The sequence below is a fragment of the Marmota marmota genome, unplaced genomic scaffold (genome assembly GCF_001458135.2).
Source record: "Marmota marmota marmota unplaced genomic scaffold, marMar, whole genome shotgun sequence".
Classification (NCBI taxonomy): Eukaryota; Metazoa; Chordata; class Mammalia; order Rodentia; family Sciuridae; genus Marmota; species Marmota marmota.
Genome location: NW_026000146.1, coordinates 354,234 through 367,201, shown reverse-complemented (window position 1 = coordinate 367,201; position 12,968 = coordinate 354,234). Strand labels below are relative to the sequence as shown.

Below are 12,968 nucleotides of genomic sequence, written 5' to 3'. Positions count from 1 at the left end.
TATTCAAGGCCTGCACACTAAAAACCCCATGCATAAAACACTAAGAGGAAATAAAATGACCTAAATAAGGGGGGAGATAGGCCAAGATGCCGTACTCCCAGTTCCCCATCACGCTGATTCATGAACTTTCTGAAACCACAGCCAATGCCGCAGGCCTACTGAGAACAGAAGGCTGATTCTAAAACTCCCTGGGAGTCCAAAGGGCCTGGAGTCCACCTGACTTCAGAAGACAGCCAAACTGAAGGGCCAGCACTGCCCAGTTCTGAGCTTATTAGAAGGCCCAGTAAATAGGTCAAGGGGATGTTTGTGGGAACAGGAGAGAATGTAGGATTCAAAACAGATCCACACCTAAATGATCCATCTAGTTTTGATGGAGGTGTCTGGTTAATTCAATGGGGAAAGAATAAACTTCATAGCAAACACAGCTGAACGGTTGGATATTGTCCCATTGTTTCAAAACCCCCAAAAAGTCATCCTCAAATTTCTACCCCATGCCACAGACCGCATTACCCTGGGTCACATAACAGATCTAAATGTAAGAGTTATTTAACTCAGGAACTCTAAAAGAAAAGACAAGATGAAAATTGTTATGGACCTGGCAGCTTTCCCATATACGATCCAAAAAGCACAAACTAGCAAAGAAAAAAACTTGCACTTTATCCACGTTAAAAACTTTTTACTGTTTATTTTTTGGTTTTTTTTTTTTTTTTTTGGTATCAGGGATTGAATCCAGGGGCACTTAACCACTGAGCCACATCCCCAGGCCTTTTCTATATATTTCAAGACAAGGTCTCACCGAGTTGGTTAAGGCCTCTCTAAGTTGCTGAGGCTGGCCTCCAACTTGGGATCCTCCTGCATCAGCCTCTTGAACCACGGGATTATAGGCGTGCAGCACTGAGCCTGAATCTCAGGTAGCTTTTAATTAAAGCTTTTAATAAAGCAGCAATTTGTATGGTCCCTAAAGCAAAGTATTATGAATTAATGACACTCAAGAGGGCCTCCTTTATACTGATACTGCTCCTAATATAAATATCGATGCGGGATGGGGCCATGGCTCAGTGGTAGAGCACTTGCATAGCATGCGTGGGGCACTGGTTAGATTCTCAGCACCACACATAAATAAAATAAAACCCATCAACAACTAAAATATATATTTGAAAAAATATTGATGCAATCACTCTTACAAGGAAAATGAGAGATGATGAAGAAACCACACCTACCTTCTTCATTGAAGAATTTTTCCATGGGTCCCACAAACTGATTGATTTCATTAAGTTCATCTTGGCTAACCTCTGGAAATGGGAAGACTCCTTTCTAAAAATGACAAACATTTACTTCTTCTTCTTCTTCTTCTTCTTATTATTATTATTATTATTATTACTACTACTTAGTATTGGCAATTGAACCTAGGGGCACTTAACCCCTGAGCCCCATCCCCAGCCCTATTTTGTGTTTTATTTAGAGACAGGGTCTCACTGAGTTGCTAAGGGCCTCACTAAATTGCTGAGGCTGGCTTTGAACTCGTGATCCTCCTGCCTCAGCCTCCCGAGCTGCTGGTATTCCAGGTGTGTGCCACCAGGAATCCCAGCAGCTTGGGAGGCTGNAGGCAAAAGGTTTCACTGCCTTTTACTTCTTTTGAATTACGTAAGTAAAACTGGATCACCATTAAAAAATGGGTACGAGGGCACATTTCTGCAATTCCAGAGGCCCAGGAGGCTGAGGCAGGAGGATCACAAGTTGGAGGCCAGCCTCAGCAAAGCCGAGGCACTAAGCAACTCAGTGAGACCCTGTCTCTAAATAAAACACAAAATAGGGCTGGGGACGGGGCTCAGTGGTCAAGGGCCTCTGGGTTCAATCTCTAGCACCCCTCCCCTCAAAAAAAGGCTGCTACTGGAGAACACACTGCAGTTGCCAGGCCTGACTCCCCAGAGCTGCTGTCCCTCCTACCACTGCCAGTGACTCCCTGAGCTTACTGTGCCAGAGAGGAGGATCCCACTATTCCTCTTGCGACTGATCAAGGCTCCCTGTGCTGAGAGTGTGCAGGGTGCGGTCACGGGGCGAGGCCTGGTTGTGCAACACATCAACCTGAACTCAGCCTGGGCGTGGCTGCTCCTTAGATGTGGGGACTGGGCCACTCCAAGGCCTCTCTCTGAGCCAATTTCACTTTAATCTCACATGATCCTGATCATTTCAAAAGCACCTGGGACATTCAAAACACATCATGTGTGCTGAAAGATGCAGGAACTAAATCTCAGTGTCTGATTCTGGCTCTGCTCCTGTCCACAGCTGTGGCCTACAGAGTGACTTAGCTTCCAGGCTCTGATTTGTCACCGTGAACGGCCAACGAGGCCAGGACGCCCTGCTGGCTTTTGAATTCATCTGGAAGTGACCTGAACCACGGGCCTTCCGGGTTCCAATCCCCCTTCAGCTGATGCCATGACATGAGGATGTGGCTTTGGAAACAGAGAGGCCTAGCACGGATGGATCACCAGAAGGGACAGAAAACACGTGAATGATGAGAATAAGAGGAACCATAAGTCAGGGCCAGGAGCTCTGCCTTTCCTCTTGGGACCCAGGTCACCTCCTGGGTCACCAGGTGACCAAGGAAGTACTTCAGACGAGTCCTCCACCTCCCTATACCCTGCACCTCGAATCAGTCACCTGACTGAACTGTGTCAGGGTGTCCTCCAATCTGTCTGCTCCTCTCTGGCCCCAGGACTGCAGGGTTTTGGCCCTAACCAAAGTGACAGCTGAGTGGTGGGAACCCCTAATCTCCCCTCACGACACTGTCATCCAGGGGTCTAGAGAGAAAACACACAGGTGACTCTTAGCACAAAGATGTCCCTTTCTATGAGGACACAGAGGCCACAACTGCCCCCGTCACATTTGTGTTCAAGGTCTCTTTGGTCGTCTGGGCCTTGTGTGTCCTTAGGGGGAATCGATTCGGGATGGGGACAAGAGGCAGGCTGGCACCTGAAAGCCACCAGCAAAGGATCACTGCTGCAGGAGGGAGGACCCCAGGTGGGAAAGAGCAAACGTTGACACCATCAGACCAGAAGGGAATGGGGCACATCCCAGAGGGAGTTTGCAAGTTTAGAGAGCAGCAAGCCCTGCCCGTCAGCCACCTAAGACAAAAGCCAAAGGTGTTAAGACTCAGGAAGCCAAGGCTGCCCTCGGCATGCAACCTCCCACTTATCCCAGTGGTCCCCCCAGGGACAGCGGGACAACTGAGGGCAGTATGGTAACCCCTGGCTTGAGGGTCTGGAAGATCTGTCCCTGTTCTGAGGTTTTAAGTATCACTGCCACAGACCTGCTCAAGACCCAGAATGCTGTGCAGATGGTGGCAGCCTGATTCAGGGTCGATGAAGGGAAGGTACCTAACACTGGTCGGGTTTAAAGAGGACCCGAAGGTACAGAAAACTCGTGAACTCTGAGAATAAGAGGAATCAAAGGTGACGCCAGGAGACTGGCAAAAGCCCTTTCATTAGCTGTGGAAAATTAGACTAGTGGGAGGTGCAGGACTGGATGGGGTCCAGGAATAAACTTCCAGATACAGCCCAACGCAGTGGCGCATGTGTGTCATCCCAGCAGCTCAGGAGGCTGAGGCAGGAGGATCGCAAGTTGGAGGCCAGCCTCAGTAACTTAGTGAGGCCCTAAGCAACTCAGTGAGACCCTGTCTCTAAATAAAATATAAAAAGGGCTGGGGATGGGGCTCAGTGAGTAAGCAATGACTAAGTAAGTTCAATTCCTAATGGCAAAACCTAAATAAATAAACCCCAGCAGATATGCTAATTACAGATGTCCATTACAGCACCAAAATGGAGCTTCTGAGCAGAAAGGTAGACAAAAAATGGTCTAGAATTGAGGAAAGAAATACAGGCTGGAGAAGCAAGTTTGAGTCATGAGGACATAGATGGCATTTAAAGCCAGGACACTAAGCTAGGCCATCAAGAGGGTAATTATAGATATAAAGAGATGGTCCTATGCTGCACCTTAGAAAATCCCAACTGCAATCAGGCTGGTGGGAACCATGGGCGATCGTCTAGAGGTGAAGGAGCCAAGAAGAAACCAGCACAGGACACTGGGAGAAAACACTGAGAGTGTTTTCCAGAAGGTAGATAGATGGAGTGCAGCCAAGGGGACAGAGCACTGAACCATGTCAGGGGCCACCCAAGGGCTTAGTAGGAGGAGGACTAAGAATAGATCCTTTTAGATGTGACATCATGGAGGTCACTGCTGACTTTGATGACAGTCAGGGACAAAACTTGAATGGTTCAATAGAGAAAGTAATTGATATGGAAGAGAAAGGAAATAAATGCCCTTGAGTGGATGAGAAGGCTGGTGTCTGATGACTGAACTGGGCGTTGTCAGGAGTAGTGGGCACACATGACAGGCGGGTGGGTAACCTGCAGGGGTCAACGTTCTCTTCTAGCTACTGTTCTGTATCAGTGTGTCCTCCAATCTGTCTGCTCTTCTTTGGGAAGCACCGCGGATATGAAGTGAGGGTGGGGACAAGGTGCCAGCAGCTTAGTGACTGAAAGAGGACTAAGAGATTCCAATTTCTCTTCATTGCACAATTGGGAGTCAGACAGCCCCAGGACAAAGCACCCACACACCCAGGTTTTGGGGGAAGATGGTTTCCCTCATTTTAAAGCTGCTATCTCTGCACTTTCGAGCAGGGCGGGTCACTCCTGGTCCCAGGCCCACCTTCTGCCTCTGTAATGCCATCTACCTAACGGTTTGTCCTAGCAACCTGGGCAGAACTATCTAGAGGCAGGGAATAACATTTTTGCATGGCACAGGATCAGATCGCATTTTGACTAAGCCCAAAGAAGTAGGGGGTGACCCCTGTGGCCATGCCTACTTTGTAAAGCGCCAAGGGACAGAGAAGTGAAGTCATCAGTCCAAGGGAGCAAAAGTAATTCGCCTTGGAGTCACCACTTTTTCTTTTTCTTTTTTTCCCTTTTGGGTCCTGGGGAATGAGCCCAGGGGGCCCTCGACTCCTGAGCCCCCATCCCCAGTCCTTTTTTGAGTATTTTATTTAGTGACAGGGTCTCGCCGAGCTGCTGAGGCTGGCTTGGACCTCGTGACCCTCGTGCTCGCTCACCCTGTGGGATCACAGCCGGGGACTCAGCCGCGTCCCTTCAGTGTCGCAGGGAGCAGGGGACTCTGCATTTCCCGTCTCACGGGGGCTCATGCACACTGCCCGCTCCAGTTGGGGGGGGGGTCAAAGGACTTGACTTTAAAGCCTCAGAAAAAGGTGGAAAACAAAAAACCCAGGGCTCTCTGACCCAGCTGTGGCTCTGGGATCTCGGACAGGGACGGCGTGGGACAGGCACCTGATGGGCGTCAAATTCCGGAGGAAGCCCAAGGGCCCGGGGAAGCGCCGGGACTGAGCCGCGGAATGGAGCCCAGGAGCCCAGGAGCCCAGAGGCGGCTCCGCACAGGCCCCGGCCGAGGCTTGGCAAGGCCATGCTCTCCCTGCGCGGTCCCCCTCCCGGGCCTCGGGGACCTGGAGTCTGGGCGCCGTCCCCCCCGCCACCGGGGATGCCCGTCGGGCAGGTGCGGGACGCCGCCGGAGCCAGCTGCCCAGCGCGCAGAGGCCGCCCGGGCTCCCTTACCTTGTCGATTTTGCCCAGGAAGAGCTCCTTGGCGAAGGCCCGGCTCGGCGGACTGGTACGCAGCGGGCGCCGGCTCGCGCTGAGGGCCACCAAAGCCCAGCAGGCTCGCGCCGCCGTCGCCGCCTGGCGCAGGAAGAGCGCGCATCCGCTCAGGCCGCCTGAGAACACTCGAGGTGTTCTGTCAACTCCAGATCAGCGCTGCCTGATGACGCCACGGGCCCGCGTTGGCGCGCCTGCGCCCCTGCCCTTGCGTGGCCACGCCTCCCGCAAGAGCCACTGCGCTTGCTGGCCACGCCCTGCGTTGAAAGAGGGGCGGGGCCACAAGGGGGCGGGGCGCCAGGAGGTTCCCTTCAGTCAAATGCCGCAGGGCGCGCCCTGGAGGATCCCCGGTTCCTGGGGACTAGAGCAGCAGGCCACCTGCCTCTCTCCTGTCACCTCCAGGACCAGGCCTGGGGAAAAGGAAAAAAAGAGCAAGGAAGCAGGGAAAATTAATGGCCTAGCTGGGTCTGGAGGGAGCTCAGCTGTGGAAATGTTGGTTTTGCCTGGAGCTTGCACGTGGGTTCCGCGTGTGTGCACTTTTCTGTTTATGGTAGGTGACCAGGTGACAGGCCCAGCGTCCCTACAGCGCCCCCCGCGCAGCCTATGGTGCCCTGCAACAGGCAGATGGGCGTTTTCTTTTTTATCCCTGCCAAAGAAAAAATATATATATAATTGTTATATATTTTAATATATCATAATATGTAACTTTTTATTTTATTTTATTTTTTTACTGGGGATTGAGCCCAGGGGCGTTCAACCACCAAGCCCCATCCCCAGCCCCGTTATTTTCTATTTAGAGACAGGGTCTCACTGAGTTGCTCAGGGCCTCACTAAGTTGCTGAGGCTGGCCTCCACCTTGCGATCCTCCTGCCTCAGCCTCTCACGTCACTGGGATTATAGATAGTCAGGTCCCTCCGTGCCTGGCCAGGGCATAGTTTCTAAGTACTGTAATAGAGTGCCACTAATTTACCATTTTTGTTGTTGTTGTTGTTGTTGTTGTTCAGTTTCCTTATCTGTGAAAAATGAGTGTAGGGCTGGGTGCGGTGGCACATGCTTGTCATCCCAGCAGTTCTGGAGGCTGAGACAGGAGGATCTCAAATTCAAGGCCAAGCTCAGCAAAAGCAAGGCGCTAAGTGACTCAGGGAGACCCTGTCTCTAAAGAAAATACAAAATAGGGATGGGGATGGGGCTCAGGGGTCGAGGGCCCCTGAGTTCAATCCCCCGTACCCAAAAGAAAAAAAACGAGTACAGGACTTCTGTGAGAATGAATTAAATAATCCACATGAAAGCCCCCAGCCCATAAATGGTCAGTGTTTCTCCTATAAAAGTATAAAAAAAAAAGAAAAATGGTTTCTCAATGACTTCCAATGAAATGATGGCATTTGCTGGTAAGTGGATGGAGCTGGTGACGATCATGCTGAGTGAAATAAGCCAGTCCCCCAAAAACCAAAGGCCAAATGTTCTCTCTGATATGCGGAGACCCAGGGGAATGGAAGAAAGGGAGGTGAGGGGACTGGGAGAGACAGGGGAATGAATGGACGTCACTTTCCCATGTTCACATAGGAACACACGACCAGGGACACCCCACAGCAGGTCCAGCCACAGGAGTGGGAAGTTATACTCCGTGTATGTGTGTGACATGGCAGAGCTGTCATCATGGAGAGCTAAAAAGAACATTTTTTTAAAAAAAAGTGAATTTAAAAAGAAAGAAAATGAAGCCGAGCGCGGTGGTGTATGCCTGTCATCTCAACGGCTCAGGAGGCTGAGGCAGGAGGATCGCCAGTTCAAAGCCAGCCTCAGCCAAAGTGAAGCCCTAAGCAACTCAGTGAGACCCTGTCTCTAAATAAAATGAAAAATAGGGCTGGGGATGGGGCTCAGGGGTAGAGTGCTTACCTAGCATGTGTGAGGCACTGGGTTCAATCCTCAGTACCACATAAAAATAAATAAAATCATTCTGTCCATCTACAACTAAAACAACCAGACAAATAAACTAGGAAAGAATCAAAGATTTGAGTGACGCATAAACCAAGTTGGCTTAATTGATATTAATAAAAACATTCTGTCAATAGTCACCAAATAAGATTTCTTTGCAGATGTATCCACCAAGATAGCTATTAATTGGCATTTAAAATTTTCCCATTATTGACTTAAAAGAAAACAAGTAAAATTATACAAGTTATGTTCTCCAAGTACCTAAGAATTATATGAAACAAAATTATACTTTTTAATATAAGAAATTGAAAAGAGTAATGAAAACACTTCAAATATTTTTTAAAAAAAATTATTTAGTTGTAGATGGATACAATATCTGTATTTTTTTTTAATTTGGTGCTGTGGATCAAACCCAGGGCCTCATTCATGCCAGGCAAGCTCTCTACCCCTGAGGTACAGCCTCACCTGCTAAATAATTTTTTGTGTGTATGTCCCATGGTTTGAAGTCAGGGGTGCTTAATGACTGAGCCACATCCCCAGCTCCCTGCCTTTTAAAAATTTTTTATTTGTTGGAACTTTGTTTTTATGTGGTGCTGAGGATTGATCCCAGTGCCTCACACATGCTAGGCGAGCACTCTACCCCAAACCTCCCAAGCCCCTTTTTTACACTTTATTTTGAGACAAGATCTTGCTGAGTCGCTTAGGGTATTATTAAGTTGCTGAGGCTGCCCTCCAATTTGCGATCCTCCTGCCTCAGCCTCCAGAGCAGCTGGGATGACAAGTGTGTGCCACCATGTCCAGCATTTTTATGATTATAAATTCTACACATGCTGAGGCCAATAGGCTGGAGTACATGCAGGAGGACATGGGCTGGGTATAAAATACGAATGACTGTGAAGTGTCGTCTGATTTCACATCCTCCTGACTCTCCTACTGGCCTCCAACGTGAGATCCTCCTGCCTCAGCCTCCTTTTGGTGGCTGGACAGAAGAGGTGCTCCATGTCTTCAGAACCTCCAGTTTTCCAGAAGAAACAAACAGGATTTTTATGGAAAATTTCCTAATTTTTTTAAAGAAATGTGGACCACTGTTTCATATTTGGTCAACAGCAGGTTGTGGGTCCTGGGAATGTGGGTGACCTTCAGGCCTGTGGGCTTGTGGGTTGAAACTTCAAGGTTTTCAAATACTCAATGAGGTGGTTATAAATGAGTGTCAAGAGACAAATGCAGAAAGTTCAATTTGTGGCAAAAATCACATTAAGTAACATTTCCATGTTAACCATTTTAAATGTGCAGGTTGGTGATGTTGATGTATTTACAGTAGGGCAGTGGGTCTTCCAGAACTTTCCTTTTCTTACTTTTCTGTTGGTACTGGGAGTTTAACCCAGGGGCACTAGATCACTGAGCCCCATCCCCAGCCCTTTTTGGTATTTTATTTAGACACAGGGTCTCACTGAGTTGCTGAGAAGCTTGTTAAGTGGCTGAGGCTGGCCTCCAACTTCAGATCCTCTTGCCTCAGCCTCCAGAGTCACTGGAATGTCAGGTGTGCACCACTTTGCCTGGCTTCTTTGTTCTTATTAACAGAATATCCAGCAAAAATGTCTGCAGAGAACTCAGTGTGGTGTGAAACTTCCTAATTTCTGTGAGGACTAAGTTACTTGGTCTTGCAAAACTTATATTTCCCCAGAGATTTGAGGATGCATAAAGCCCCAGATGGGACTTGGAAACACCTTCTCCCAGCCACCCCTCTGTTCCCCTGGGCTGCCGTCCCTGGTCAAAAGTCCTTCCTCCAGCCCCCCAGGATGCCTGGCTCACTGCTCAGCACCCTTTGGAAACCCAGGATGAGCAAAGGGCCCATCCTGCGTCTGGTATCTCCCAGGGACTTTCCCTGCCTATCCAAAATAGGGGTGGGGAGACAGTTCTTCTGTCAAGGGGACCCTAGAAAGTGATCACTAGGATCACTCATCAGCAGCAGGAGGTCACACCAAAGGGTCCGGCTTGGCGTTCCATGGGCTGCTGAGCCCACTGTCCCTTCACACAGAAGAGTCCTCGTGGCTGCTGGGGGACCCTGGTAAAGTCCCTCCTCCCTCCCCACACCCCCAGTGTGACATCACCACGTGCTGCTCCAACCAAAGTGTGACTCCGCGGTGACCCAGGAACAGAAGGGAGCGCTGACCATCTTGGGAGCATCCATTTATAAGAGATTTGAGAAACAGAAATGGGTGAGGGACCCTGCAGCACGGGGGCAGAGCAGGGTGGGAACAAGGGACCCAGGAGGAGGTCCCTGGTGTCTCCTCCAGGTGGGGGCAGGAGGCTGCTGCACCTCCCTCCAGGTCTGTGAGATCCTGTGTCACCTGAGGAGACAGGAATGACAATGAGCAGCAGAGTTCATCAAACCCACTGTCCCTAGACCTCCTGGGCCCTCCGTGTCCCCAGGGGTGACCAGCCATGGGAAAGCGACATCCAGGAAGGAGTCTGGGAAATGAGAGGTCCACTGTGCCACACCTACCTGGCCTCGCGGGGTCTCAGCTGTCGGAGTCCATCAGAGACACTTTGTTCTGGAACTTTCTACCAGCCTGGTCTCTGTGCGTTGGCGTCACTTGGTTTGGGAGCCTGTGGCCTGCCTTGGGGACCGCCACTCAGCAGCGCATGCGGACCATGCAGGCAGCGATCCTCCTGGACAGTCCCCCACAGCCCTTGCTGCTGTGGTGGGCAGGACCCAGCGTGTCACCGCAGGGTGGCTGGACGGAGACCAAGCTCTCTTCTGGGGACCCCTAGGAGGGCTTGCTGCTGGTCATCTTCCACATGTTGCTGCTCAACCAGGAGCCGGGGAGCTGGGCAGCCAGGCTAGCCATGGGAGTGCCCAACTGCAGGCTAGACTCAGGAAGGACCGGCTCGCTGGCTCTGTGGCCCTTCTTTCTGAGTGGCTTGTCCCCCATGAGCAGGGGCTGCCCATCGGGCAGGATGATGGTGGAGCCAAGGGCTGGCACACTGACTGACCTCTTGGGGTGCATGGGGACACTGGAAGGGACCGAAGGGCAGGGTTGAGGCTTTCAGGGACATCCAGGTGTCACTCAGCTCCAGCATGACCTTCATGATTGCGGGGTCCAGGGGAGGTTCTGTGCATAGACGTGGTGGCTCCTGGTCCTCCCCCAGGCTCAGCCACGGGTGCCCCATGACCTGGTAGATCGTGGACCTCTGCGTGGGGTCCATGGTCAGCATCTGCAGGATGAGCCTTCTGCACCTCTGGGGACTGGTGGGAAGGGACATCATACCTTGCATGCAGGACCTGCTTTCTCAGCTGCTCGGGGACCCCATAGGACGGGGTGCCCCAAATCCTGTGGAACTTCTGTCTAGCCTTGAACCTTTGGCTCAGGTTCAAGTCACAGAGATTGACAGTGTCCCCTGGTGTTGAGGAGGACATTCCCCAAATTCAGGTCTCTGTGCCAGATTCCCTTTGGGTGGCAGTGGCCCACGGCACTCACCATCTGCCTGAACACTCTCTGGGCCTCTGTGTCCTTCATACCCACAGCCTTGGGGACGTGGTGGCTCAGCGGTCCTCCACCTGCATACTCCATCACAATGTAGACAGCCCCCAAGGTCTCAATGACCTCAAACATCTAGACCAGGTTGGGGTGCTGGAGGGCCTTCATGATGTCCACTTCCGAGCAAATGAAGGGTAAGTCCTGCTCTATCTTGGGCAGAACTTTCACGGCCACCTGTGTCCCTGTGAGGATATTGTTGGGCCAATTTCATGGTTGGCAAAGGTGCCCTGGCCGATGTCCCTCAGAACCTCGTAGTGGCTGGGGAGGGCATCGTCCAAGGAGGAGGTGGCCGAGAGACCCTGTCCCATGGTCATGACTATATACTACTCTGACTCCACATCCTGAGCAGGGACATCGACCCACAGGCACAGCTCAGGACCCCAGAACCCCAAATCCAAACCCCCCAAAACCTCAACAAAACAACCCCAAATCAAAGAACCAAGCCAGACCACAACCACCCAGCCACCAAACGAGCTAACTCTCCATTAGTCTCCAGGGTCACCAACCAGGAGCTCCCTGGACCTTGGAGACNCCTAACCCTAACCCTAAACCCAAACCCTAACCCTAACCCTAACCCTAACCCTAACCCTAACCCCTAACCCTAACCCTAACCCTAACCCTAACCCTAAACCTAACCCTAACCCTAACCCTAACCCTTACCCTAACCCTAACCCTAACCCTAACCCTAAACCTAACCCTAAACCCTAACCCTAACCCTAACCCTAACCCTAACCCTAACCCCTAACCCTAACCCTAACCCTAACCCTAACCCATGTCACCTGTCACCTGTAGCACATAACCCTTGCTGCTTTCTTAAAAAAGGGATTTTTTTTTCTTTTTCTCTTCTCTCTCTCTCCCTCCCTAGCCTGGGGGTGGAGAACAAGTGTTCCTTGACTTCTCTGTGTTGCATGGAAAGGAGATGTTACCTGAAGATCTGGGAAGTGACAATCTCCTATATTAACAAGTGCATCCAACATACATTCAGGACTCACCTGGAATGCATCTCTTGAGGAATTCCTTTAAAAGCCCCATTCTTCCTGAGTTTCCCTTTTACTACCAAAGCAATAAAACTTCTCTTTTCCTTTTTGTTAAAATACCCTCAATGCAGTGTGGTGGCATGTGCCTGTGATCTTAAGGGAGGCTGAGGCAGGAGGATCGCAAGGTAGAGGACAGCCTCCGCAACATAGTGAGATCCTAAGCAACTCAGGGAGTGCTGCAGTCTGGCTGGGCACAATTCAGGAGCCACTTGTCAAAAGAAACAAACTTTATTTTTAGAACCACACACGCCAAACCACACAGCTCTTCAGGAAAACCTTCAGAGCCCAACTGCCACCACCGGCTTCCCACAAGTCTCTCAACCTCCCCACTCTTCCTGCTCTTGAGGCCAATTGGCTGGGTCGCATGGGCAGAGCCAAAATAAGTCCCCCAATGAGCAGCTCCGTGGTCTAAAAGGGCGGGGAAATAGCCTAATGAGCATCACCGCAGAGGAGCCAATCAGTTGGCAGCTAGAAGTTGCTGGGGCTGCTGTGAGCCAATCATCAGCTGGCAGATGGAAGTTTGCTGGCAGCTGGAAGTTTGCTGGGGCCCCTTCGGCTGTGGCTCTCAACAGGGAGACCCTGTCTCTAAATAAATATAAAAAGGGCTGGGGACGGGCTCAGGGGTTAAGCACCCCTAGGTTCAATTCCTAGTATCAAAACAGACCTAATAATAATAATAACAACAACAACAACAACAACATCCTTGTTCTTGGATTCCATCAGGAACTAGGACCTAGCTTTTGGTAACACAGTAAAGCAGCTATGACCCCCTGTGGCCTGGCTCCTTGGGGTTTCTT

General features: G+C 50.7%; 1 protein-coding gene across 1 annotated transcript in view; it reads right to left on the bottom strand.

The window, feature by feature from the left end:
• The window catches only part of LOC107161011 (complex I assembly factor ACAD9, mitochondrial-like), a 31,479-nt gene extending 20,270 nt beyond the window's left edge, over positions 1-11,209 (bottom strand). Inside the window, 4 exon segments of the mRNA XM_048786295.1 lie at positions 1,221-1,314; positions 5,622-5,813; positions 10,590-10,787; positions 11,075-11,209. Of these exon segments, the coding sequence (XP_048642252.1) occupies positions 1,221-1,314; positions 5,622-5,813; positions 10,590-10,787; positions 11,075-11,209 (619 nt within the window).
• Positions 11,210-12,968: the final 1,759 nt, after the last annotated feature.